At 31.4% G+C, this 25,168-nt stretch overlaps 3 protein-coding genes across 3 annotated transcripts; 2 read left to right on the top strand and 1 right to left on the bottom strand.

Annotated features, from left to right (window-relative positions):
* Window positions 1-587: 587 nt before the first annotated feature.
* On the bottom strand, window positions 588-3,277 carry LOC11420490 (probable WRKY transcription factor 40). Its single transcript, XM_003604197.4, has 5 exons — window positions 3,005-3,277; window positions 2,822-2,884; window positions 1,868-2,206; window positions 1,542-1,658; window positions 588-1,199 (listed from the first exon to the last, which is right to left on the bottom strand). The coding sequence occupies exons 1-5, from the start codon at window positions 3,077-3,079 to the stop codon at window positions 840-842; spliced, it is 954 nt and encodes a 317-aa protein (XP_003604245.1). The 5' UTR covers window positions 3,080-3,277; the 3' UTR covers window positions 588-839.
* A 10,762-nt stretch (window positions 3,278-14,039) lies between these two features.
* Window positions 14,040-15,070, top strand: LOC120580168 (uncharacterized). Its single transcript, XM_039833541.1, has 2 exons — window positions 14,040-14,372; window positions 14,495-15,070. Exons 1-2 carry the CDS (start codon window positions 14,040-14,042, stop codon window positions 15,068-15,070), a joined length of 909 nt encoding a protein of 302 aa, XP_039689475.1.
* A 6,892-nt stretch (window positions 15,071-21,962) lies between these two features.
* LOC11424764 (V-type proton ATPase subunit D) lies at window positions 21,963-23,571 on the top strand. The gene is made up of 2 exons (XM_003604196.4): window positions 21,963-22,121; window positions 22,386-23,571. Exon 2 carries the CDS (start codon window positions 22,414-22,416, stop codon window positions 23,191-23,193), a length of 780 nt encoding a protein of 259 aa, XP_003604244.1. The 5' UTR covers window positions 21,963-22,121; window positions 22,386-22,413; the 3' UTR covers window positions 23,194-23,571.
* The last annotated feature ends 1,597 nt before the right edge of the window (window positions 23,572-25,168 follow it).

The following is a 25,168-nucleotide window of genomic DNA, read 5'->3' as shown; positions in this document are numbered from 1 at the left end:
CTACTTGATCATTGGTCTCTTTTTTAACTTTTGGTTGAATAGTAAGTACCTTAGGATTACAATACCTATTACTTTTTACCTGCTACATGATTTCATGAAACCAGTGTTAAAATATTGCTGTTGAAACTTCTAGCTTCTAGACATTAGACCAATTTGGTTTGGTTTGGTTTGTTGAAAACGTAGTTGGATCACAACAAAATCAGTTGATATTAGTAGAATAAATTTGTTAACAGCTAATATTATAGTCCAATATGATGCAAAATTAGTCTTAATATTCAGTTGGATATATTATTGCAATCTTGATCAAAGATGTAATAGAACAATAGACTTTTGTTTCATAATCTTTGCTTTAGTTTAAAGAATTAGTGCCTTTTGAAATAAAAAACGATATGAATCTTAAAAACGTGTTTGTTTTCACATATTATTTAAATCAAGACAAATCATATCAAATCCACATTATATCAATTTGTAGCTTTTCTTATTGAACATGAATTGAATCATAATGTGAAACCAAATGCATGCTTATTAAACTTTTTCCCTAGAAAGCCTCAAATCTGAAAATATCAATAGTTGAACCGAAGACTATGTACTGTATATATTGAGAAATGATAATTTTTTTTTCATCCATAGAATTTTTGCAATAACAATTTGGAATTTGATTTGAGGTATATATCCTAGATTACTTTGGCCCAAAAAATGATCAAATTGATACAAATATATCTCAATCTTCTATGTATTTACATAGAGATCCTATTGCTCTAAAGAAAAAATTGATCCATTTTATGGAATATACTTAATGGTTGAAATTAAGTAAGCTAAAAAATTCATGAAATCTCCTCTTAATTATTGTGCACCAATCTTCCTGAAATGGCTGCAACAAGTGCTGCTCTAAAATTTGGATCAGTTGTCAATGAAGTAGCCATTTGTTCCACCAAATTCTTTGGTACCTTAGCCTCCTTAGGTGAATCTTTTCTTGGTTCAATACTTTTGGAATCTTTACTATTCTTAGAAGTTGTTGAGTCTAGTGTAACCACTTTTGGTGCTGCTGGTGAGGTGAGTGACGCCGAACAAGGTACCGAACTGTGGTTCACGCTACGACCAGAACCTGATGTTGACTCAATTTGAGGAGGTTGAGGATGATTGTGCTCCCCTTCATAAGTAGCAACAAGCATAGATTGATCATCCACACTTCTTTGCACCTGAATAAGTAAATAACCAAACATGAGAAAAATCTTCGTAGTGCACGTTTGGATGAGCATTTGATAAACACAATTTTGAATAGAATTTAATTCATTATCATCAAGTTTGAAGTAAAGTAGTTTAAGCATGTTTGATTTCACTATGAGTACATGTTTTTTTATATGAAAAGTAGTGTAAATTTTTCAACTCAACGCAAACGATACTATTTATCTTTTCTAGTCAAACATATGCCTCAAGACAAAATCAAATTTGTTAAAGTCATGTATGGTAGGAGATAAAATCAATTCTGATACAAAGTAAAAGCATACACAGCTTAATTCAAAGTTAGAACTTAGGTTTACCTTCTTTTTGACAGGGCAGCTTGGAGCAAAAGAGCATTTGAAATAAGCTCTTGGACAAGGGTTATCTCTGGTCACTTTTTGTCCATATTTCCTCCAATGGTATCCATCCTTCACAATCTGAAAACACACAAAAAAAAACATGTCAAACTCCAACACTTATACAAACTTTAGTATTTTCAAGAATGTTTTCAAAACCAAACCAAACGGTTCAACCAGTTGAGCCGTGAACCGACATTGTTTAATGGTTCAATGTCCGGTTTGGTTTTTAAAACATTGCTTTTGAGTCTATTTCGAGGTATATAATAAATGTAAATTAAGTATCTTACAAGGCCTGTATCAGAAACTTCAGTCCTAACATAAGCTCTTGAAATTTTGGCTTTAATATTTTCTTCTTCCCTTGGTTTCTTGCACGATTCTTCATCGGTAGAGCTACTCTCGGAATTTCCATTGTTAATTCCAATCAAATTACTATTGTTATTATTGCTGCTTTCAGATTTCCTTTTCTTTGATGATGTGCTAACTTCTTTCTCAGGATTTCTCTTCATATATTCCATCAAATGACTTCTCAAAGTGTTGTAATTCTCACAAACCACTGAGAGCATTTCCACCAATTTCTTGTTTTCTAAGGTTACCCTTTTTAGTTCCTCCTCCAATTCATCAATAGACTGAAATTTGGAATCAATAGTATACATTAGATTCATTATTAAGAATTTTAGCCAAAAGGGCCATTCTATAATGGACTAATAAACAAAATAATCACCATTCAAACTAATGGTATCATATATGAAATAACCATGTTCAATTAAAGATCAATTGATAAGGGCACATTTGGATTGGCTTAATTGAGTTTATCTACGGACATAAACACTTGTGCGACTGTTTTAAAGAGCTTAAGGGAACAATTTATGATAGATATATGTTCAAAAGCTTTCCATGATAGCTTATGCAAACAAGTTATAGCTTATATGAAAACAGTTTGACTTTATTTCATCTTTTGTATTAGAAATAGTTATGGTAAACACTTACTATATAGGTCTTTATGCTATAAGTGTTTAATTGAGCTCTTTATCCAAATAGCACATAATTCAACCATTGGCTAACCTAAACTAGCCTCTCTAAGATAACTTAAGAAAACAACTTATAACTTATATGGAAACAATTTGACTTTATTTTATGTTTCCTAACATAAATAGTTATAGATAAGTGGTTATACTATAAATGTTTAATGAAGTTGTCTATCCAAACAAGACCTAATTCAACAATTGTTAAACTAAACTAACCTCATTTTTCACAGAAAAGTTGGTCATCCCCAAGGAGAAAAAGTTGCTTTCCACCTCCTTCTTCTAAAAATCAACAAAACAATGAAAATATTGTGAGCCAAGCATTTCAAACAAGAGCTTGTAAAAGTGCATACAACAAAGATATATATATATTTATATATATATATTAATTTTTATACTTACTGGAACTTCTTCATGAGCTCTATAGGGAATAATGTTGAGATCCAAAGAAGTGTTGATATATGATGAACAATCCATGTTAACCAAATAAATCCAAAAATATTGTTCAAGCTCAAAGACAAAAGAGTTGTATGAAGCAAAACTCAATATTAAAGATAAGAGAAGTGGCTTAAGGTATTAGAATTTAAGAGTGCATGAACTAAAGATAAAGCATATATATATATATATTAATAAAAATAGATAGATGATGATAGTAGTTGAGAAACTCAAGTTGAAGAAGGAAAGTGAGTGGAAGGAGACACATCACATGTGGGAAATGTATGTATATATCCCACTTGCTTATTTATTATTCAAGAGCTGTCATACGCGAACATTAAACAAAGACGTTGGTCTTCTTCTATCAAGAAAGAAGTACATCCCTTTTTTGTATCCTTAACCATAACTAGTGTCCAAAAGTACCGGTTAGCATGAGAAGTTCATGCAGCTTCAAGAATTAATCATTTTTTAATTGAATATCTTTTACATGTGATTGTAGAAACTAATATGATCATCTAAATAACCTTACGATTACAGTAGACGACAATCCCTCTCAAGAGATTTAACACGCTTGTATTTATGGTGTTAGATTCGAACTCAAAATCACATTTACCATCGGATTCAATAATCATGATTTTAAACAAATATAAATGGTACTCTTTAAACAAAAAATTTGTTCAAAGATATGCTTGAAAATAAAGTTAATGATGTTGAAAATCGTGATTAAATGTATTGAGTGGATAATTAACAAGTTAAGACATATTATAAGAGTTTATTTTTGTTGGTTTAACTACATATTTGAATTATATTATTATTGAGTAAGCATTTTCTTCATTTGTTTAAAGGAAAATGCTAGATAGTACGGAATCTTTTTATACGGAAAACAACGAATGAACTTACTATTGATGTGTTATTACAGTTTTATCCTTAGTTCATTTCTATATGACAACCTTACCCTTGAATTGTTAGTTCTGTTGTTGTTTCGTCAAATTCCAAGATAACGGCATAGCAGTACTCTTATTTAAAATAAATGGAGAATGTCATTTAATGAGAGATAGATACAAAAGTTTTTTAAAAAAACGATACTAAAACTAAATAAGCCCCACAACTATTAATATTTATATATTTTTTCCAAACTTCATTATGTTTTTTATGAAGATGATACTAAATTGTTGGTCAAATTTTATTGTTAAAATCAATTTTCAGATTTTTTAACACCAAACGAGTAGTGCTAGCTGGATAAGAAGAACGTGACTGTATTATTTTTTTATAAATCAAAAGTAGTATAATAAAATATAAAAAGGAATATAGGTGACGACGGTGGATTCCTGATCATACAACAAAAAGATTGAAATCAAAATTTCAAAGTCAAACCACTCCTCCAAACCAATACTAAATCAAATGATTATTATAAAACTATATAAAACGACAAAATAATATTACTTTTTGACTTAATTGGACCCACATGTCTCTTGCAAGATTGTGAAATTTGTAAAAAAAATTACTCCCACCGTCCCTGAATAAGTGACCTATTTGTAAAAAATATTTATCCTACAATACTTGACCTTCTCAGATTTCTAAGCAAAATTTGACAGATTTACCCCTTATAAATACTTTTTGTGGTCCCCATGTTAAAGTTTGTAGTGGAACAAAGAAAGTAATCATTACTTAAAAGTGAAAAAGTTTCAAAATAATGACAAGGGCAACTCAGTAAAAGTATCACTTTATTTCTTTTATCTTTACACTTTTCTTAATCTGTGTGAAATGATCAAATAAGTCACTTATTAAGGGACGGAGGGAGTATTGATAAATGATATTTATACAACCATTTTGTGACAACTTTTAGACAATTTTCTCTCTCATACTCACATGACATTTTTATCCTCTCTATTCCTTTTTCTCTCTCCATTGTTTTTGATCAATAAAAAGATAGAAAAACAAGGTTGTCATCAATTGAATGTACAAATATCACTACTCAAAATTATGTGATAATTCTTTTTTACTTTCACAAGTGTGTTTTTAATAGTCATTTTAATGCCGAACATGTAACGAGTAGTAATAATAGTCTTTCAATGTAGCAAAATTTTAAAATAGTATCTGATTATGCATTATGTTAGTCAAAATAGTCATTTATGTTACGATGTTTCGCTAATATTGTCATATTAATAATTCAATATATTTACTTATTATGATATCGATCATTAAAAGTACTTACTTATTGTCATATCGATCTCTATATAAATAGAGTTAATGCAGTATTGATGGACTATTTTAATGATAGGACTATTTTGACTAATGAAGCATACAATCAAAGATTATTTTGAAGTTTCGATACACTAAATGACTACCGCAACTATTTGCTACATATTTATGGACTAAAATGACTATTATTCCCTTCTTTTTTTCCACAAGTGTTTTTTTACAAGCTCAGGTCTTTGTTTTTTTTACAAATTCATGAAAATGTTGGTTAATTTAGTTAGAAATTGTTGTAATAGATAGTTTTAATGTCCCCGTGAACATATCTCAGTTGACAGAGATAATGTATTGTTATATACAGGGATAAGGTTCGAACCCTGAACATTTCATTTATTCACCTTAAAAAGTGAACCATAGCCACTAAACTACTTGAAAAAAATGATAGTTTTAATTTCTTTTTTAGGTTTAAACTTTAAACCAATTATAATGAGCATTTCAAATATAAGTTGCACGTATAGAAAAAGTCTCTTCTCATCGTATCATATATGAAAAATTCATATGATGTTTGTTGTGCCTAGAAACCTAGAACTTTTAACAGAGGTTTTATTTCTTTTCCCCTTATTGGGTCAATATTTTTTTTTGAAAGATTATTAGGTCAATATTAGAAGTTGTATATTGACCGAAAGCACTTGCCGTCATTCTTTTCCAGCCTAATTCTTTTACATCAACTTAGTCTTATTAGCACATATACTATACTAGTAATACTAATAAATCAAATTAAGAAGTAGCTAGTGGGTTTCTGCATGTGGACCCTCTCTTTCTTTGTTTTCACGTTTACTATTTCAAACGTTTTCCATGTTGCATATACTTTTATTAAAGGAGTATCTCCTACGCGTAACACACACTTTTGCGACAGTTTTCTATTTTGCATGTATTAGAAAGAGAAGAGATTAATTGATTAATTGATTAAACGGTGGTGGAAACTTCTTGTACGTGTCATTGTATGTGTTCAAATCCCACATGATGTGTTTTCTGACGGAGTGACAATCAATTTTCAGATACTTTGTTCTTACATGAAAGACAAGATTGGCCGCAATATGTATTGCACTTTGGTTATCACAGTGTAATGTTGGAGGTTTGGTGCAATGTACTCCCAAATTATTCAATAGTTTTAGTAGCTACTATATAACTCACAAGTAGCAAATGGCAATGCCATATACTAAGCTTTAGAAGATATTCATGACATTGTATGTTGTTTCTTGGCTCATTAAGAGATCAAGGAGAATTCAAGAAAGAAACAATATCTTGAGGTTGACATTCAAGAATCAATGCAACATGCCCCATCAATATATGCAATAATCCAATAAGTTAGGGATGTGAAATCCCTTCAAAATAAAAAACCTCTTTTAGGTGACCCTTTGAGATACTTCACAACTCTATAAGTTTTTTTTTTTTTAATGACAAATAATTATTATATAAATAAAAAGAATAAATCTCCAGCAAATTCTGCAAGATGTTTCATAATGAATGATTGTTGATGTAGTAAGAAATTGACTTAATTGTTGTGTTACAAAAGCTATGTCTGGTCTGCTTGTTGTGAGATTCAATAATTTTCCGACCATTCTTTTGTAGCTTGCAATATCACCAAACGATTTTTAGAGTCTTGGTGAAGTTTCACAGAAGGATCAAGAGGTGTTTTAGCGGGTTTGGCTCATAGCAATCTTGGGTCGCGCACAAGGTCAAGATATACTTTTCTCTAACATATTGCGATCCCTTATTTGGAGTGAACAACTTTAATATTATATTTTATTTAATTATGTGTATTTGTGTTAGTGTCCTGTATATTATACATTATCCGTGTGTAAATGTCTGAGTCTAAGTCCATCTTTCATAGATCAAAACATATTTTTGCTCGCAACTCTTATTTTATTTTCATTATGTTTTACTTATGTTTTTCTCAACGCTTTTTTTAAGCAAAAGAAAAAATAGATTTAGTCAAAAGTGTAGGTCATTCTAATGGATAATACAACTGTAATCAACCCTAATAAACAAACACTAGACACAGGTACAACCCAACGAACTCGCATACATGAAATTGAAAAGGAAAAAAAAATGGTGATAACTATTTTCAAGCACAAAACTAGATCTTTATAAAATCTAACGAAGCGTTTGGAGCGGCAATGACTTAAACGTCTAGGATCCGCTAAAAGAGAGACACCACACTCTTATCCAAACCCCTAAGACAATGGGTTTATGGGTCTCCTCTCTTCTATATCTAACGTTTGCTTCATTTCTAGTCGATGTGGGACATAAACACTCACTTGATTTCCAACAAACCCAATTATCAACTTGAAATTGGATCGACGTACTAACAACTCACTGTTGTGAACATAAACATGCAATAATAACTTTTTTTTCTCTGCATCCCCGTAAGTTTAGCTCAGTTGGTAGAGGTATTGCATATTATATACAAGGTCCGAGATTTTGAACCCCGAACACCTCACTTCTCCACATTTAAAATATGAGTTTTAGCCATTAGACAACTTGATAAAAATAAAACAAATATTTTCTCTACAAATTATTATATCATTTAGCACCCTTTATAATAAAAATCGCAAAATATGAAAGACTTTAGTTTTTACATAATTCAAGGATCCTGAAAAGGAGTTCATAGGATAAAACGAATTAGCAACATTAAAAAGTCGGAAACATATTGAGACCCACTGATGGACCGTGACCAAATTAATCAAGCTATCTATAGCAAATTCTCTGCATATTCAGCAAACTAATTATTGGATAGTCCATTGAATTAATTGAATCTAGAAAAATATAGCACAAAGAAGTTAAAATTTCTCACGGCATGTTCACACGAATGGACAAGTTTTTCTCAACTATGTCCACGTCCAATTAATTATATTATAGCACCCAGATATGGACAATTAATCCATTCAAATGTCTGTGGTCATACTTCTAACACATGCATGAGAAAAGAAAAAAAGATAGAAATGGATTGGTTCAACTTCAACCACAAGGTGTTTCTTAATATTTGTCGTTATATATGAAAGGAAACAAATCAAGTGTTCAATTGCTACAAGACTCCTTGCTTGACCCTTAGCCTGCAAAAATTGGTGGATGTCTCTTTGACTTTTTTTATGGTTTAGTTTTGATTACAAATAGATATTCCCCATCTATATCCCCGCGAGCTTAGCTCAGTTGATAGAGATAATGCATATTATATGTAAAGTTTGGGGTTCGAATTTTTGACACCACAAAAAAAATATTCTCCCGCCCTTTTTTTATTAGATAAGTTAAATAGCAAAGTTATTAAAAATTCACACAAACAAATGAAGGAGTTGGAGTCGAACCATGATCACGAGTCTGATCTAACAATTTCGTTCAACATTTTTTTCTCATTTGATTCAGAACCTGTGGACCTCTCCAACCCTTTTTACTTGAAATTTTCTTAGTTATTTTTACACACACACACACACACACACACACATATATATATATATATATATATATATATATATATATATATATATATATTTATAAATGTTATTTTTTATGAATTTTTTATTTATAATATTCTTAACAATTATGTCATAGCTTATTCTTCATATTTTTCTCTTTGAAATAACACTTAATAGTATTATTGAGGCCGAGTTTAGTAACACAAACTTATGACCTAAGCAGGGACATTAAGATGTTGAAAGGTCCTTTACTCTTTACTGAATGCCAAAAAAAAGTATCATTGACAAATCGGTAATTAATTTTGTATTGAACTTTAAAAATAACAAATAAAAACAAAAAAATTCTATAAACGTGACAAGTGAAAAAGAACCGACAGTTGATTTAGGTAAAGAGAGGGGAACACATAGAGTGTGGCTGTTTTTTGTTTTTCAACTCAAAGAGAAGCAAAAAGTGCAAAAACTGGGAAAGTTGAGGAACCATTGCAATATATTTGACTTCAAGCCAACTTTGTAGATTCTTTTTTGTGACTTTTGATCTTCTGGTCTCAAATAATATTTGGCCTTCTCTTGCCCAAAATCTCCTTGGATAAATCTAAATATGATAAAAACAAAAAACTAAAAAAAAAACTATGGCTTATTGTTGACAATTTAGGGGTAGAAATATGTTGGGTCAAGCGTTGCTATACTTACAAGACCTAAATTTGGCATGATAAAAATTCAAGATCAAGCTTTGATATGTAGTCTATCACATGCTTAATTTTATGCTTATCATGATCTTTCTGAAACTTTGATATATGACCTATCTAATAATATACTTAAACTTATTTCATATGATAAATAATATATCCTACATTTAAATTCTTCAAAAAAAGAGAAAATGTATAATTAAATAGACTAACGAACTAATAGTTCAATGATATCAAGCTTCATTTTGATATTTAACATGACATTTTAGAAAACCTAAATATATATAATATCATATTTTAACTATAATTATAATAATAAATCTAAATTTATGAAAAATTAATATCAGCTAGTAAACTTAAATTAGTTGAAAATGTTAACAAATTCATAGTTTATTCCAAAACACAAAATTTACTATAATAATAATAATGAAAAATATTATTCATATTTACTATGCCTAACTAACATGGTTATTTATGGCTTGTAGCGTGACTTTTTAACTAAATAATTTTCTAAAAAAACTTAAATCTTTCTATATGTTTAAGAAAAATAGCATCTCGACTAATGCTCATCGCAACGATTAATTTTCTTCAATTGCTTTGAGGAAGAAAATTTACCTATCACCTATGAATTTCTCAAGTACATCAAAAAAAGTTAAATGAAGTGAACACGAGTCACTAACTTAAGAAAACACAATTCAAAACAAAATTTGCTTCCCTACACTTTGTCATGAATGGTTAATTTGTCATGTTTAATTAGGTAGGTTGGTTGATGAGTTAAAAGATTTTAAAGGAGACTTAAGAAAGAGGTTCCCAGGCCATTTACATAAAACTAACATTTTTCCCTCCTTTCTGATAATTTACTAACTACTAACATTTGCATATAAAAAAAAAGTAGGGTGCTGCTAACCAGTGCCAAGGAACAATTAATATGCATTAAATAAAGATTTAAATATGTCTTTAATTCCTACATTTTTATCAGATTTTGGCATTGATCCCTACACTTATTTTTGTTTGGAATTAGTCCCTCCACTTTGTAAAAATATTGGTATTGATCTCTCTGTTAACTTTCTGTTAAAAAAAACACAAAATTATTAGTATTAGTCCCTGCACTTTGTAAAAATATTGGTATTGGTCCCTGCACTTTGTAAAAATATTGATATTGGTGCCACATGGTGTGAAATGATTGGGCCACGTGACACTCCGTTAGTTTTGTTTTTTTTTTTTTAACAGAAAGTTAAAAGAGAGACCAATACCAATATTTTTACAAAGTACAAGGACCAATGTCAAACAAAAAAAGTGCAGAGACCAATGCCAAAATCTGATGAAAGTGCAGGGACTAATGACACATTTAAACCTTAAATAAATGAATCTCACTTAATTCATCTCAATTAAATGTAAAATATATCAACTAATTAAAATAAGAAATAGTTGTATTTAATACTGCAAATGTTCTTTCATTTACATAGCTAAATATCACACGTGCGCGTGCTTCTCATTCTTTTCCTTTGTAATTTCAATGTCGAAAATTACTCCCATTATATCCAACCTTCATTTCTTAATAATTTTTTTCCCTGCAAATTTTACTCAAGGGATATTTTTTACGTGATGTAAAAACAATAACATATAAAAACAAGAAGAAAAAAAAAAGTTTGACTAATACGTAATAAATTTGGACTTCCAATAAATTGAGCGTATAAAAGAAATAGCGTAAAAAAAATGCATAAGAAAAAAGAAGTTTGAATAATACCTGCAGAATTGAATATAGTACTGATGATGGCAGATGGATAATAGATAGCAGTCATATGATTGTGTCAACAGATGGAATGGAAAGGACGCGTTGTATAATAATATAGTATTGAATATAGCTTTTATTATTTTTAATTGAGTAAATAATCAATTTCCCCCCTGAAATTGTAAGTTTCATCAATTACTCCCATGAAATTAACAAAACTTCAATTACCCCCCTGAAAAATTACAACGTTAGTCAATTTACCCCCTCCGTCAAATTTTTCTGTTAGTGAACATGACGTTTCGCAAATACCCCCCTGAAGTTTTGCACTTATGTGCAAAATGCTCCCAAACTTAAAAATTTATATTATTTTTTTCTTAAAAACAATCAATTAATAGTTAAATATTAAAGCTAACTATTAATTTTGGAGTTTGAAAAAACTACATAAATATATACATCAAAATAGGGGAAAATGTGTATTTTTAAAGTGACAATAATGGTTATTTCTAATAGACAAATTATTATTTTTAGAGGTTTATAAACAAATTAATAATCAGATTTAAATTTATATTTTCTCCTTCACCATCTTAGTCTTTTAACTCCTCCAACTCCTTCAACAATTTGCTCAAACCATTTAAACTACACAACCCTCAATAGTAATCCACAAATCATCCCATTATTGTCACTTTAAAAAATACATATTTTTCCCCATTTTGGAGCCTATTTTGATGTATATATGCATGTAGTTTTCCCAAATTCCAAAATTAATAGTTAGTTTTAATATTTAACTATTAATTGTTTGTTTTTAAGAAAAAAATAATATAAATTTTTAAGTTTGGGGGGCATTTTGCACATAAGTGCAAAACTTCAGGGGGGTATTTGCAAAACGTCATGTTCACTAACATAAAAATTTGACGGAGGGGGTAAATTGACTAACGTTGTGAAATTTCAGGGGGTAATTGAAGTTTTGTTAATTTCAGAGGGTTAATTGATGAAACTTACAATTTCAGGGGAAAAATTGACTATTTACTCATTTTTAATTAGTTGACATATATTACACTTTAATTGAGATGAATTAACTTAGATTCATTTATTTATTGACTATTTATTGTTCTTTATCCAAGGCATTGGTTAGCATTGCCCTTATATATGGTTGATTTTGTTCAATACTCCGATGATGAAATGAATATAACAATGCGTTTCAATTTATTAATCATAATTTTAACACAATTAACTGTGATTTAGAACGTTATTAAGTCATCATGGTTTTTTTTGGAAACATCTAATCATGATTTTTAAGTGTTCAAATATACATATTATCTATTCATCATCTAAATTATATGTTCAAAGAAAGATATGTTATAAATATTAATATTGGATGTCTAAATAGCAAATATGTTAGTGGGCTATACTACTAGGTTTCGGGCTTAGTTCATAAGCTACTCTATTTCCCTATAAATAGAGCTCATTTGTAACATTGATACACACTAGTGAATAAAAATATTTCCTCTCTTCTTCTCCTTCTCTCTATTACTGTCTCTATTTACTTATATTCATAACACGTTACCAGCACGCTCTAATCACTAAAAAGGTATTAATATAATATATTTCCCTAATTCAAACGTGAATAGGATCATTAGATATTTTTTTGTTGTGCCTATTTAATTGTTATGATAATTATACTTTTGTATCGATGATTTTAGGTCACTGTTACAATTCCATCAATTGGAATCAGGACCTAATAGATACACATCATTGTTATTTTGCAAATAATATAGTGTTTATTTATTTTAATTCAACATACATGCATCCTTGAAGGACCGCTTAAAAGTAAATAAAGAAACTCTAATGAATTCTTGAAGAATTCAATACTAATGCATCCCGGAAGGATTGCACATAATTTTCTTAATGAATTCCTGAAGAATTCAACGGTAGTACTAATGCATCCCTGATGGATTGCACAAACAAATTTTTTTAATGAATTCTTGAAGAGTTCAACACTAGTACTAATGCATCCCTGAAGGATTGCACAAATAAAATTTATTAATGAATTCTTAAAGACACTACTGCATCCCTGAAGGATCGCTAAAATTAAATATTTTTCTAATAAATTCCTGATGAATTTTAAACATCCCGAAGAATTGCACAAATAATTTATCAAAATTAATATGTATTTCTTGCAGAACTCAAGAATTTAATAAGTATACATCCATGAAGGATTGTAAAAATACTACAATTTTCATTATCATTATTGTACGCTTGTTCTTAATGTTCATTTTAGTTATATTTTAATTTCGTGATGCATAATATATGAACGTACATGAATGCTACTATTTTAACAAACAACACGTGAGTCTAACATATCAATTTTTATAGATAGTTTACAATACTATTGTGAAATTTATGCCCCTGTGGAAGGCACTGTTCTGTAGGCTTGTGAATAAAAAATAGTATCTCTTCAATTTTTTTCTTTAATATCTCTCAAATTTGTAGTATCAAAAGGGTCATGCGTAATTTTTCGTAACAAATTATAACACATAACTAAGATTCTCTAAGATTGGATAGTCATAATATTAGACACGTATCAAGAGATAGTCCTAGTTAGTTATAATACTTAGAGCTTATGGAATAAGGGACTTTAAATCCGGAGACGTTGTTGCATCAGATAATCACTCTAGGACGGAGGGAATTTTCTTAAAGCCTATTTTTTTCAGAAAATTGTCTATCAAAATAAATTCTATTTTATGAAACAAATTAAGTTTTTATATTTCATAATAGTCATGCTCCTTAATGTTTTATTAGTTATGTCTTAATTATTTTTCACATGATCAATCTACATAATAGTCTCTTCTATTTTTTTTCTAACTCTGTTATATTTTATCTAACTTGATTAATTTTATAATTTGATGATAGTAAGAATGTCAAATCTGTCAAAACTCCATTTTGAGGCCCTAAAAATTTCTGGACACAACTATTTGACTTGGGCCGTAGATGCTGAAATGTACTTAGCTGCTGAAGGAAATACAGATGCCATAAAAGAAGGAAATAAGGCATCCGAACAACAAAAAGCAAAAGCATTGATATTCCTTCGTCACCATATTAATGAAGCACTTAAGAATGAATACCTCACTGTGAAAGATCCACTTGTGCTCTGGAATAAACTAAAAGATAGATACAAGCACTTGAAAGCCATTATCCTCCCAAAAGCTAGGTATGATTGGATGCATTTGCGCTTACAGGACTATAAATCTGTAACTGCCTATAAGTATACAAAATTACTTCTCAATTAGAATTGTGTGGTGAAAAGGTAACAGATGCGAATCTGTTAGAAAAAACATTTTCAACCTTTCATGCATCCAACATGCTCCTGCAGCAGCAATACCGTGAAAAGGGGTTTCAAAAATACTCTGATTTAATTTCTTGTCTTTTGGTTGCTGAACAAAACAATGAGCTTCTAATGAAAAATCATGAAGCTCGCCCTGCTGGTGTAGCTCCATTCCCTGAAGTGAATGCATCACAACACAACCATTTTGGAGAAGCTCGTGGTCGCGGTCGTGGTCATGGTCGTGGTCGTGGTCATGCCCACAATCCTAATGGAAAATTCAAAACCCCATTTTTCCACCAGAAGTGGAAAAATAATGAAAAGATTGAAAAGGAAAAAGGTGGACAAAATAGCAAAACAAATGAAAATATATGCTATCGATGTGGTGGCAAAGGTCATTGGTCTCGTACATGTCGTACTCCAAAGCATTTGGTTGACCTTTATCAACAATCACTGAAAAACAAAGGAAAAAAGGTTGAAACTCATTATGCTTATAATGATGGTGATGATGCTGATTATGATATTTATGGTGACCTGGATACTACTCCTTTGGATATTGGTGATTTCTTTGAAGATCCAAATGGAAAAATTGATCACCTTATTGGAGATGGAACCGTGAAGAAGTAGTTTTTTTTATGATAGTAATAAAGTCTTATGTTTTAGAAAGTTTTGAATTTCTCCATGTTAAGTGTGTCTTTGAATTTCTCAATATTATTGACAATAAAAGTTATTTCCTCGTCGTTTAAACAATTTCTTATCATTCTTATTTTTTTTTTATAGAATGAGTAGCTATGGAGAAATGTGTCTCGCTGATAGTGCAACTACCCACACAATTCTCAAAGATAAAAAATATTTTTCTTACCTATTAAAAGGAGAATCAACCGTTAATACCATATCTGGTACTATAAAGATAATTGAAGGCTCCGGAAGAGCTAATATATCATTATGTGGAGGGACAAAATTATATATTAAGAATGCGTTGTACTCACCTAAGTCTCATAGAAATTTATTAAGTTTCAAAGATATTCGCCTAAACGGATACCATCTCGAAACAAGAAACGAAGTAAGTGTTGAATATCTTTGCATCACAAAACATGACTTAGATAGAAAATGTGTATTGGAAAAACTACCTACTTTTCCTATGGATTGTACTACACCTACATTAGTACAATTGAAGCAAATGTAATTGTAAATCAGAAGTTTACAAATCATGATAATTTTGTGGTTTGGCATGAACGGTTGGGCCATCCCGGATCTATAATGATGCGAAAAATAATTGAAAATTCATGTGGTCATCAATTGAAGAGCTGGGAGATTCTTCAATCTAATAAATTTTCATGCACTTCTTGTTCACAAGGGAAGTTAATAACTCGACCATCACCAACAAAAATTGGAAGTGAATCTCTAAATTTTTTAGAACGCATACATGGTGATATTTGTGGGCCAATACACCCACCGTGCGGACCATTTAGATATTTTATGGTTTTAATCGACGCATCAACAAGATGGTCACCCGTTTGTTTATTGTCAACTCGCAACCAGGCGTTTGCGAGATTGCTAGCTCAATTAATTAGAATAAGAGCTCACTTCCCTGATTATCCTGTAAAGAAAATACGTCTTGATAATGCTGCTGAGTTTTCATCTCAAACATTCAATGATTATTGCATGTCCATTGGAATTGACATTGAACATCCTGTAGCACATGTTCATACACAAAATGGACTTGCAGAATCATTTATTAAGCGTATACAGTTAATTGCAAGACCACTTCTCATGAGATGTAAACTCCCAATTTCCACTTGGGGACATGCAATTCTGCATGCTGCAACATTGATTCGCATCCGGCCAACCAGTTATCATGACTCTTCCCCTTTGAAATTGGTTTTTGGTCAAGAACCTAATATTTCCCATCTGCGAATATTTGGATGTGCGGTGTATGTTCCAATTTCTCCACCACAACGCACTAAAATGGGTCCTCAAAGAAGGTTGGGAATATATGTTGGATATGAATCTCCATCTATTATAAAGTATCTCGAACCCACGACATGAGATTTATTTACAGCTTGATTTGCTGATTGTCACTTTGATGAATCAAATTTCCCAACATTAGGGGAGAGAAAATGCAGCTGAAAAAGGAGATCAGTTGGAATGAACCTTCATTGTCTCATCTTGATCCTCGAACTAAACAATGTGAACTGGAAGTTCAAAAGATAATTCATTTGCAAAGTTTAGCAAACCAACTGCCAAATGCATTCACTGATCCAAAAAGTGTGACTAAATCATACATACCAGCTGCTAATGCTCCAATAAAATTGAATGTTCCTGTTGGACTATCTCATATTGCAAACGAGTCTCAACCACGCATGAAGCGTGGCAGGCCAATCGGTTCCAAAGATAAAAATCCTCGTGCAAGAAAAGGAGCTAAAAGAAAAAACGGCCCAAATGAGGATATAGAAACTTCAACAGACCCTTCTGACATAATCAATATTTCAGTTCCAGAAGAAGCTGATCAGGTACCTGGCATACATGAAAATCAAGAGATCTCAATAAATTATGTCACTAATGGAATACAATGGAACCGACATGAAGTCAACGTTGACGATATTTTTGCATATAATATAACGCTAAATGTAATGAATGATAACGAGGATCATGAACCAAGGTCTATTAAAGATTGTAAACAAAGCGAGAATTGGCCAAAATGGAAAGATGCAATTAAAGCAGAATTATACTCGATCAACAAGAGAAAAGTCTTTGGACCTGTCGTCCGAACACCTAAAGGAGTGAAACCAGTTGGGTATAAATGGGTGTTTGTGCGAAAACGTAATGAAAATGGTGAAATTGCAAGATACAAAGCAAGACTCGTTGCTCAAGGATTTTCGCAAAGACCTGAGATTGACTTTAATGAGACATATTCACCTGTAGTTGACGCAACTACTTTTAGATACTTAATTAGTCTTATAGCTTATGAAGGGCTAAATTTGCATATGATGGATGTGGTTACTGCCTACTTGTATGGCTCACTTGATAGTGACATCTACATGAAGATCCCTGAAGGATTTAACTTACCTGATACAAATAGTTCAGGATCTAGGGAAGACTACTCCATAAAATTAAATAAGTCTCTCTATGGGCTAAAATAATCTGGACGCATGTGGTATAATCGCCTCAGTGAATATTTGCTAAAGGAGGGATACAAAAATGACTCTGTTTGTCCATGTATTTTTATGAAAAGATCTGAAAATGAATTTGCTATAATTGCTGTCTATGTTGATGACATAAACATTATTGGGACTCCCGAAGAGCTTCCAAAAGCCATAGATTGCCTGAAGAAAGAATTCGAAATGAAAGATTTGGGAAAGACAAAGTTTTGTCTCGGATTGCAAATCGAACATTTAAATAATGGAATTTTTCTGCATCAAGAAACTTACATAGCAAAAGTGTTAAAACGTTTCTACATGAACAAATCTCATCCATTGCCTACTCCAATGGTTGTTAGATCACTAGATGTGGAGAAAGATCCTTTCAGACCTCGAGAAGAAGGTGAAGAACTACTTGGTCCTGAAGTACCATATCTTAGTGCAATAGGAGCATTAATGTACCTTGCTAATTATACGCGTCCAGATATATCATTTTCTGTTAACCTATTATTAAGATATAGTTCTTCACCTACACAAAGACATTGGAATGGGGTCAAGCATGTACTTCGTTATCTTCGAGGTACAATGGATATGGGTTTGTTTTATCCTAAAGTACCCAAACTAGAATTAATTGGTTATGCAGATGCAGGTTATTTATCAGATCCTCATCATGGTAGATCACAAACAGGTTATTTGTTTACAAGTGGAAATACAACAATTTCATGGAGATCTGTGAAACAGACAATAACAGCAACATCATCAAATCACGCGAAACTTTTAGCATTACATGAGGCAAGTAGAGAATGTGTTTGGTTAAGATCCATGATTCAGCACATCCAAAAGAATTGTGGTTTATCCTCCGGAAGAATGGATGCAACAATAATTTACGAAGATAATACAGCATGCATCGCTCAGTTGAAAGAAGGATACATTAAAGGAGACCGAACAAAACACATTTCTCCAAAATTCTTTTTCACTCATGATCTTCAGAAGGATGGTGATATCAGCATTCAACAAATTCGGTCGTGTGATAATCTTGCAGATGTTTTTACAAAGTCGCTCCCAAGTAAAGTTTTTGAGAAACTTGTACTAAGAATTGGTCTTCGCCCTCTAAGAGATATTTGTCTTCATGAGGGGGAGAAATAAATGTGTTCTGCACTCTTTTTCCCTTCACCAAGGTTTTATCCCATTGGGTTTTCCTGGTAAGGTTTTTAACGAGGCAATTCAAACTCAAAAGGATATTGTACTCTTTTTCCTTCACTAGATTTTTTTTCCCACGGGGTTTTATTTTAGTAAGGTTTTAATGAGGCATATCCTCGATGGACATCCAAGAGGAAGTGTTATAAATATTAATATTGGATGTCCAAATAGCAAATGTGTTAGTGGGCCATACTACTAGGTTTTGGGCTTAGTTCATAAGCTACTCTATTTTCCTATAAATAGAGCTCATTTGTAACATTGATACACACTAGTGAATAAGAATATTTCTCTCTTCTTCTCCTTCTCTCTATTAGTGTCTCTATTTACTTATATTTATAACAAGATACATAATTTTCATGTTTTTTTAGCCGGGACTTGAACTATCTAAATTATGATATTTTTAACTCATTAACTTATCCAACCCTTAGATCAAAACAATTGAACTATCTATTCCTCTTATTCTCACATGTTTAAATTTACATGATATTCATTAATCACAATTTTCAATTTTTCGAATAACAATATATCTATTAATCATCTAAATTATGTTCAAATATACATGATTTTAAAATGTTCAATACAAAATATTTATTAACCACAATTTTTATTCAAATATACACCTTAAAACAGTAGAAAATAACTTTCAAAATTGTGGTTAATTGTATTCATTAAAGATGATATTTGAACCATGTTAACCATCTTAAGAAAATAGCATAATTTATTCGAAGAAACTTATATTTAGGAGTAAAGATAAGCTACTTATCACAAACAAAAAAAAATTGAGCTAATTATGTTAATTTTTTTTGTCCGGTAGTTTTGTGGTTAGAAATTCACTTTTTAAGATGAATAATTAGGTATAATTCATAGTTCGAACTCCTCCCAACTTTTTGAAGGCTGCATATATAATACAATGTCTATATCAATTGAGTTAAGTTCGCGGGAACGTGAACTACTTGTATTTAACCGTAAAATATTGTCTACGACATTTACCATCAATTCACTTTTTTTGTTGAGAAAAAGGACTTAGTTGATGAATGATCAAGATTCGAGATTTAAGATTTTGGCGAATGTCGCTTTTTCAGACAAACTTTCAGTTAATCAAGTAGATAATGAGGTTTTTTTAACGGAAAAATCATCTAGACTCTTGTCAGATCAACCAACTCCACTCGAACATTGATACATAAGAAACTATGAGTTTGTGTTAATTCTAGAAGAAAGAGGGTAAAGATATCAAACAAAAGCGTGGAGTTTAAAGGACACTAATATGTAAGGACCAGCATGACAAATTACAGCTAACTATTTTCAATTCATCAAACCAACTTAACTAAGCATGTTGGGTCAACATGCAGTGGAGGAGTAGAAAAAAGTTGCTTTCGATAAAGTCATAACCTCTTATTGATTGTTTTCGTGTGTAAAATATGATTAGTCGTAATTTTCGATTGACTTTTTTTAAATCAAACAAACAATTTTGAAGTGTCTATTGAATAATTATCGAGTCTATTGAGAAAAACAAGAGCCCATGCAGAAGCATATACAATACATCAAGATATGGAGCTCTAGTGAGCTTATACACCATAGTGTCTGGATTTTTTAGATGATTGTATGACACATCAATACTTACATTGTACATGGATTATCTTGCTACCAAACTGTGATTAGTGATTATGATAGATAATTAATTAATATTTTATCTTTATAAATTATAATATTTTATATACATGTATAAGAATATATTTGTAGGACCGTGGTCATCTGAAGTTGGACGCACATGGTGCTAAGTTGAAGAAGTTCACTCCTCCAATCTTAACTAGGTTGATTCATCAATGCATATATTCTTTCTTACAATAGTGGACAAGAAGCTCTCATCTATATCCACGACAATGGTGGGTGTATCTAATGATATTTTAATTAATGATATTGATAGGGGGATAAACTCACTATGATTTATGATTTATAAGGATAGAGGAAAAGCTCCTAAGAATTGAAGAGAAGATATATATAGACTTTAATTTCATTGATGATTCTTATAAAATCTTATATAGACAATATTATTCTAGACTCTTCTTAATAAACTAGCGAGTCACCAATCTTTTAGAATTAATGAGTCATCACTTAATATGATCATAGTCGTTCAACTTTTAATGATGATCCTTTTAGGGCTTTCTAACTCATTGGACTTAATCTTCAATCCAAATTTATTGTAATTTGCAACTCATATACTTGCTCGTATCAGATATGGTCATCTATGTTTGTCAAAAAAAAGATATAGTCATCTATGACAATATAAAAAGAGGATTTACCCTTTTGGACTAATATTTTCCTTTTCAATTTTACCCCTTGGTTTCATTTATTATTTTTATAATATTATTAAAATTATCAATTAATAAATTTGTTAAATCTCATCAAAATAGAAACAATCCAAAACAATAAGAACCATATTGAATACTATATAAAGATTTATTTGAAGTTTGTTTGTTAAAAATATATTATTCTCTTTCTATATACAATCAAGTGCAACATAAAACAGATAAATATGTACAATATGTCTTTTCTCCAGTATATATAAGTAATATACTAAAAAAATTACGTACAAATAGCGTAAAAAATTGAAAATTGCTCTTTAGCGCGCAAACAGTTTGCTCTAAGGTATCCTAAACTGATGAAAATACCTCCAATGATAGTTAATTGTCGTTCTCTCAGTAGTAGCAATAGTTAATTGTTGTTTTATACCGGTTATATACCAAAATAGAAACAACAATTCTCACATACAAAAACACAAAACAGAATCCGTCCAAACTCCAAAAAATCAAACCCTATCAAATTTATTCAAACACAAGTAAATAATCATATAAGCGTTCAAAATTCCTAAGCATACACATTATTGATTTTACATGTTAATTTTTTTCCTTTAAATTGCTCACATGTTAGTGTTTATGGTTTAGGAAATTGATGATTTTTTGGGTAGTTTTTTTTTTATCAAATATTTGCATGTTTGTTTAAAGTAAATTTAAGTGTAATGTGGTAGGTTAAAAATAGATATTTTCACAAATATATAAAGTTAACTAATGTTCTCCATGTCATCGGAGGTATTTTCGTCGGTTCTGGGAGCTTGAGAGCAAAACATAGGTACCTAAATAGTAAATTTCATATTCAACTTACATAGTGCTCCTTAAGTCACAATTAAAAGCCCAATAAATAGTTATATCCAATAATTGAAAAAACCCAATTACAACCTCAAAAAAACAAAACAAAAAACAATAACAATATAATTGTCTCTCTCTCTCTCTTGGTCATTCTCCTTTCTCGATCGATCGATCTCCGATCAGCAACTTCATCAGGTTAGTCCTCACTCACATCTTCCTTAATTTCAATTTCATCCAATTCCATAGTCATTGTTTCGATTTAAATTTCAATCGTTATTTTTCATCAAAGTCACATGTAAAAAAAAATTCTATTCATATTCCGTTAATTTCATTGATTTAATCACCATCCATTATTTTATATCAAATTGTTTTTCGATTTTTATCTTCAAAATTAAATCTTGTTTACTAATCATAGGTTTTTGATTTTTGTGTATTTGTGTGTTCTTTGATTTGATTTAGGTAATTTTTAAGTAGAAGAGTGAAAAAGATGTCGGGGCAATCACAACGTTTGAATGTGGTCCCCACAGTGACAATGCTTGGAGTGGTTAAGGCACGTTTGGTTGGAGCAACAAGAGGACATGCTCTTCTCAAGAAGAAAAGTGATGCTTTAACTGTTCAGTTTCGTCAGATCTTGAAAAAGATTGTTTCAACAAAGGAATCAATGGGTGACATAATGAAAACATCTTCATTTGCATTAACTGAGGCTAAGTATGTAGCCGGTGATAACATCAAGCACGTTGTGCTTGAGAATGTTAAAGAAGCTTCACTCAGGGTACGTTCTCGCACTGAGAACGTAGCAGGAGTGAAGCTTCCTAAGTTTGATTACAGTGCTGACGGTGAGGCCACGAAGAATGATCTGACTGGATTGGCTAGAGGTGGTCAGCAGGTGCAGCAATGTCGTGTTGCTTATATTAAAGCTATTGAGGTTCTTGTTGAGCTTGCTTCGCTTCAGACCTCTTTCCTTACCCTTGATGATGCTATTAAGACTACTAACCGTAGGGTTAATGCTCTTGAGAATGTTGTTAAGCCGCGGTTGGAGAATACTATTAGTTACATTAAGGGTGAGTTGGATGAGCTTGAGAGAGAGGATTTCTTTAGGTTGAAGAAGATTCAGGGTTATAAGAGGAGGGAAATTGAAAGGAAGATGGTGATTGCTAGGGAACAACAAGCTATTGAAAAGTTACAACTGCAGCAAGGGGTTTCTTTCGAAACCTCTCACAACTTGTTGGCTGGTACAACCGGTAAAGACGAGGATATCATTTTCTAAATATGAATATAGAGAGATATGTGCTCTTGCTCCTTCTTCGTGGTAGTGGCTGGCTATGTCTTGGTGTTGCTGCTGGTTCTTTTGCAGGGTTAGACATTGTTCTGTATCATGAATAAAAGTGCTTAATATGTGTTTATTTATTTCTTTGTTATTTTAAGGACGTAAATTTTTATCATGTTCAGAGGCATTGAGACAATCATCATTTGAAATTGTGGTTCTTATCTGGTCTTGTGAAAGATTTAAGTTATTGTGATTAGCTATACTTTTCCTTTCAGAATGTATTAATTATCTATAGAACATATGGCTGTAGCATATGATTCACTGGACATGTTGAATAACAAATTAAAATGCAGGGCTTTATCCTTGTGATTCTGTCTACCTTGATTTTGAAGTTATCTTTCTTTTGTATCGATGTTGTATTCTTTTGTATCAATATTGTATTCTTATGTTTGTAGTTTTCCATTTAATTTATATGTATACACATCAGTGATCTTAGATTTTTTATCTATTGGGTTGAGATGAAGACTAGGATTTAAGGGTACGCACTTCAGCGTATGAATGCTAATTATTTTTTTTAGGGTTCTTGATGCCGTCCTGTTAGTTTAGTTACATTCCATCAGTGATTGTAGATTTTCGATTTACTGGTTTGAAATAAAGAATAGGATTTAAGGGTATGCACTTCAGCGCATAAATGCTAGCTTTTTATTTTAGGGCTCTTTTGATGCCGTCTTGTTAGTTTAGTTACATTCCATGAGTGCTTGTAGATTTTCGGTTTACTGGTTTGAGCTGAAGAATAGGATTTAAGGGTATGCACTTCAGCATATGAATGCTGAGATATTGTTTTTAGGGCTCTTGATGTTGTCTTCTTAGTTATATTCCATTTGCTGCCTTTTCTACTGGTTTTTAGTGATATATCTTCAAAAGATAGTTCTTTTATTTACTGATGACTGGATGCTTTTCTCAGATAAGTAGTGTATGATTTTGGTAGCCAAAAGACTGTCTGAGATGATTTTGCATTATGGAAGTAAGTGTAATCTGTTTGAAATGGCGAGGTAGTGAGAAGTAGATTTGTTTTTACTAGATTTATGTGTGGTTTCATGTTGAAAAATGAGGATAGATCAATGATTGGGAGGAATCAAATTTTGCAATCGATGCATCAAGGTATGCATGTATAGAGTATTGTAGATTTGACATCCTCTTCCTTGTGTTCCTAAACACAGTTCACAAAATAGGTTGTAACATTTAGGTTGCATTTGATGCAAGCATAATCAAAATAGTATAGTATAATAGTTGCTTAAACCACCTCTTTGGACAAGCTACAACCAGACAGATGCGGTGTGTTATGAGGATACTGAATTTGTTTTGTTCACTATCTAGACAACAAGTCAGTATCGAAAAAACGTCTATTTTGTTCTCTAAGAATGTGGATAGAGCAATGCATAATAGTCTTTTGCATATTTCTGGATTCCGAGAAACAGTGGAATTAGGTAAGTATCTGGGGTTACCTCTTACAGGTAGAGCTCCGAAGCGTGCTGATTTTATTTACCTTATTGATCAAGTGAGTTCCAACATCGTGGCGTGGAAGGCGAACCAATTATCTTTCGCAGGAAGAGTTACTCTTGCTGAAGCAGTTATTGAAGCTATACCGTTTTTCCAATGATGTAGTCTATTATGCCTGCACTTTGAAATTGGGATGGGAGCTAAGATCAGGAAATAGATCACTGTGGTGTTGTGTGTTATACGATGAAAGTATGATAGGGGGAGTCTGTCAAATGATGAGGTGATTGTGAAAGCTAGTGATTCGGCTTTATGGAAACAGTTGGTTAAATTGTGGCCTATTTTCAATAGATATCAGTATTGGTCTATTGGAGATGGTTTGAATGTTAATGCAGCAGAATCTGATTTGGGGGCAGATTTGGAAGCTTGATGTTCATGAGAGAGTTAGATGTTTCATTTGGATAGTATGTCATGGTAG

This window comes from Medicago truncatula, chromosome 4, assembly GCF_003473485.1.
Source record: "Medicago truncatula cultivar Jemalong A17 chromosome 4, MtrunA17r5.0-ANR, whole genome shotgun sequence".
In the NCBI taxonomy this organism is placed as follows: domain Eukaryota; kingdom Viridiplantae; phylum Streptophyta; class Magnoliopsida; order Fabales; family Fabaceae; genus Medicago; species Medicago truncatula.
The sequence above is the reverse complement of the archived record's forward strand: the minus strand, read 5'-3'. Positions and strand labels throughout refer to the sequence as shown.

What these genes read in the sequence shown, in the direction of transcription:
- LOC120580168 (XM_039833541.1), top strand. Translation starts at nt 14,040, where the DNA reads ATGTCAAATCTGTCAAAACTCCATTTTGAGGCCCTAAAAATTTCTGGA. An exon ending in GCTTACAGGACTATAAATCT is followed by an intron (nt 14,373 to 14,494) that starts GTAACTGCCTAT and finishes ATGCTCCTGCAG; the next exon opens with CAGCAATACCGTGAAAAGGG.
- LOC11420490 (XM_003604197.4), bottom strand. Translation starts at nt 3,079, where the DNA reads ATGGATTGTTCATCATATATCAACACTTCTTTGGATCTCAACATTATT. An exon ending in GAGCTCATGAAGAAGTTCCA is followed by an intron (nt 2,885 to 3,004) that starts GTAAGTATAAAA and finishes GTTGATTTTTAG; the next exon opens with AAGAAGGAGGTGGAAAGCAA. An exon ending in ACTTTTCTGTGAAAAATGAG is followed by an intron (nt 2,207 to 2,821) that starts GTTAGTTTAGTT and finishes TCCAAATTTCAG; the next exon opens with TCTATTGATGAATTGGAGGA.
- LOC11424764 (XM_003604196.4), top strand. Translation starts at nt 22,414, where the DNA reads ATGTCGGGGCAATCACAACGTTTGAATGTGGTCCCCACAGTGACAATG.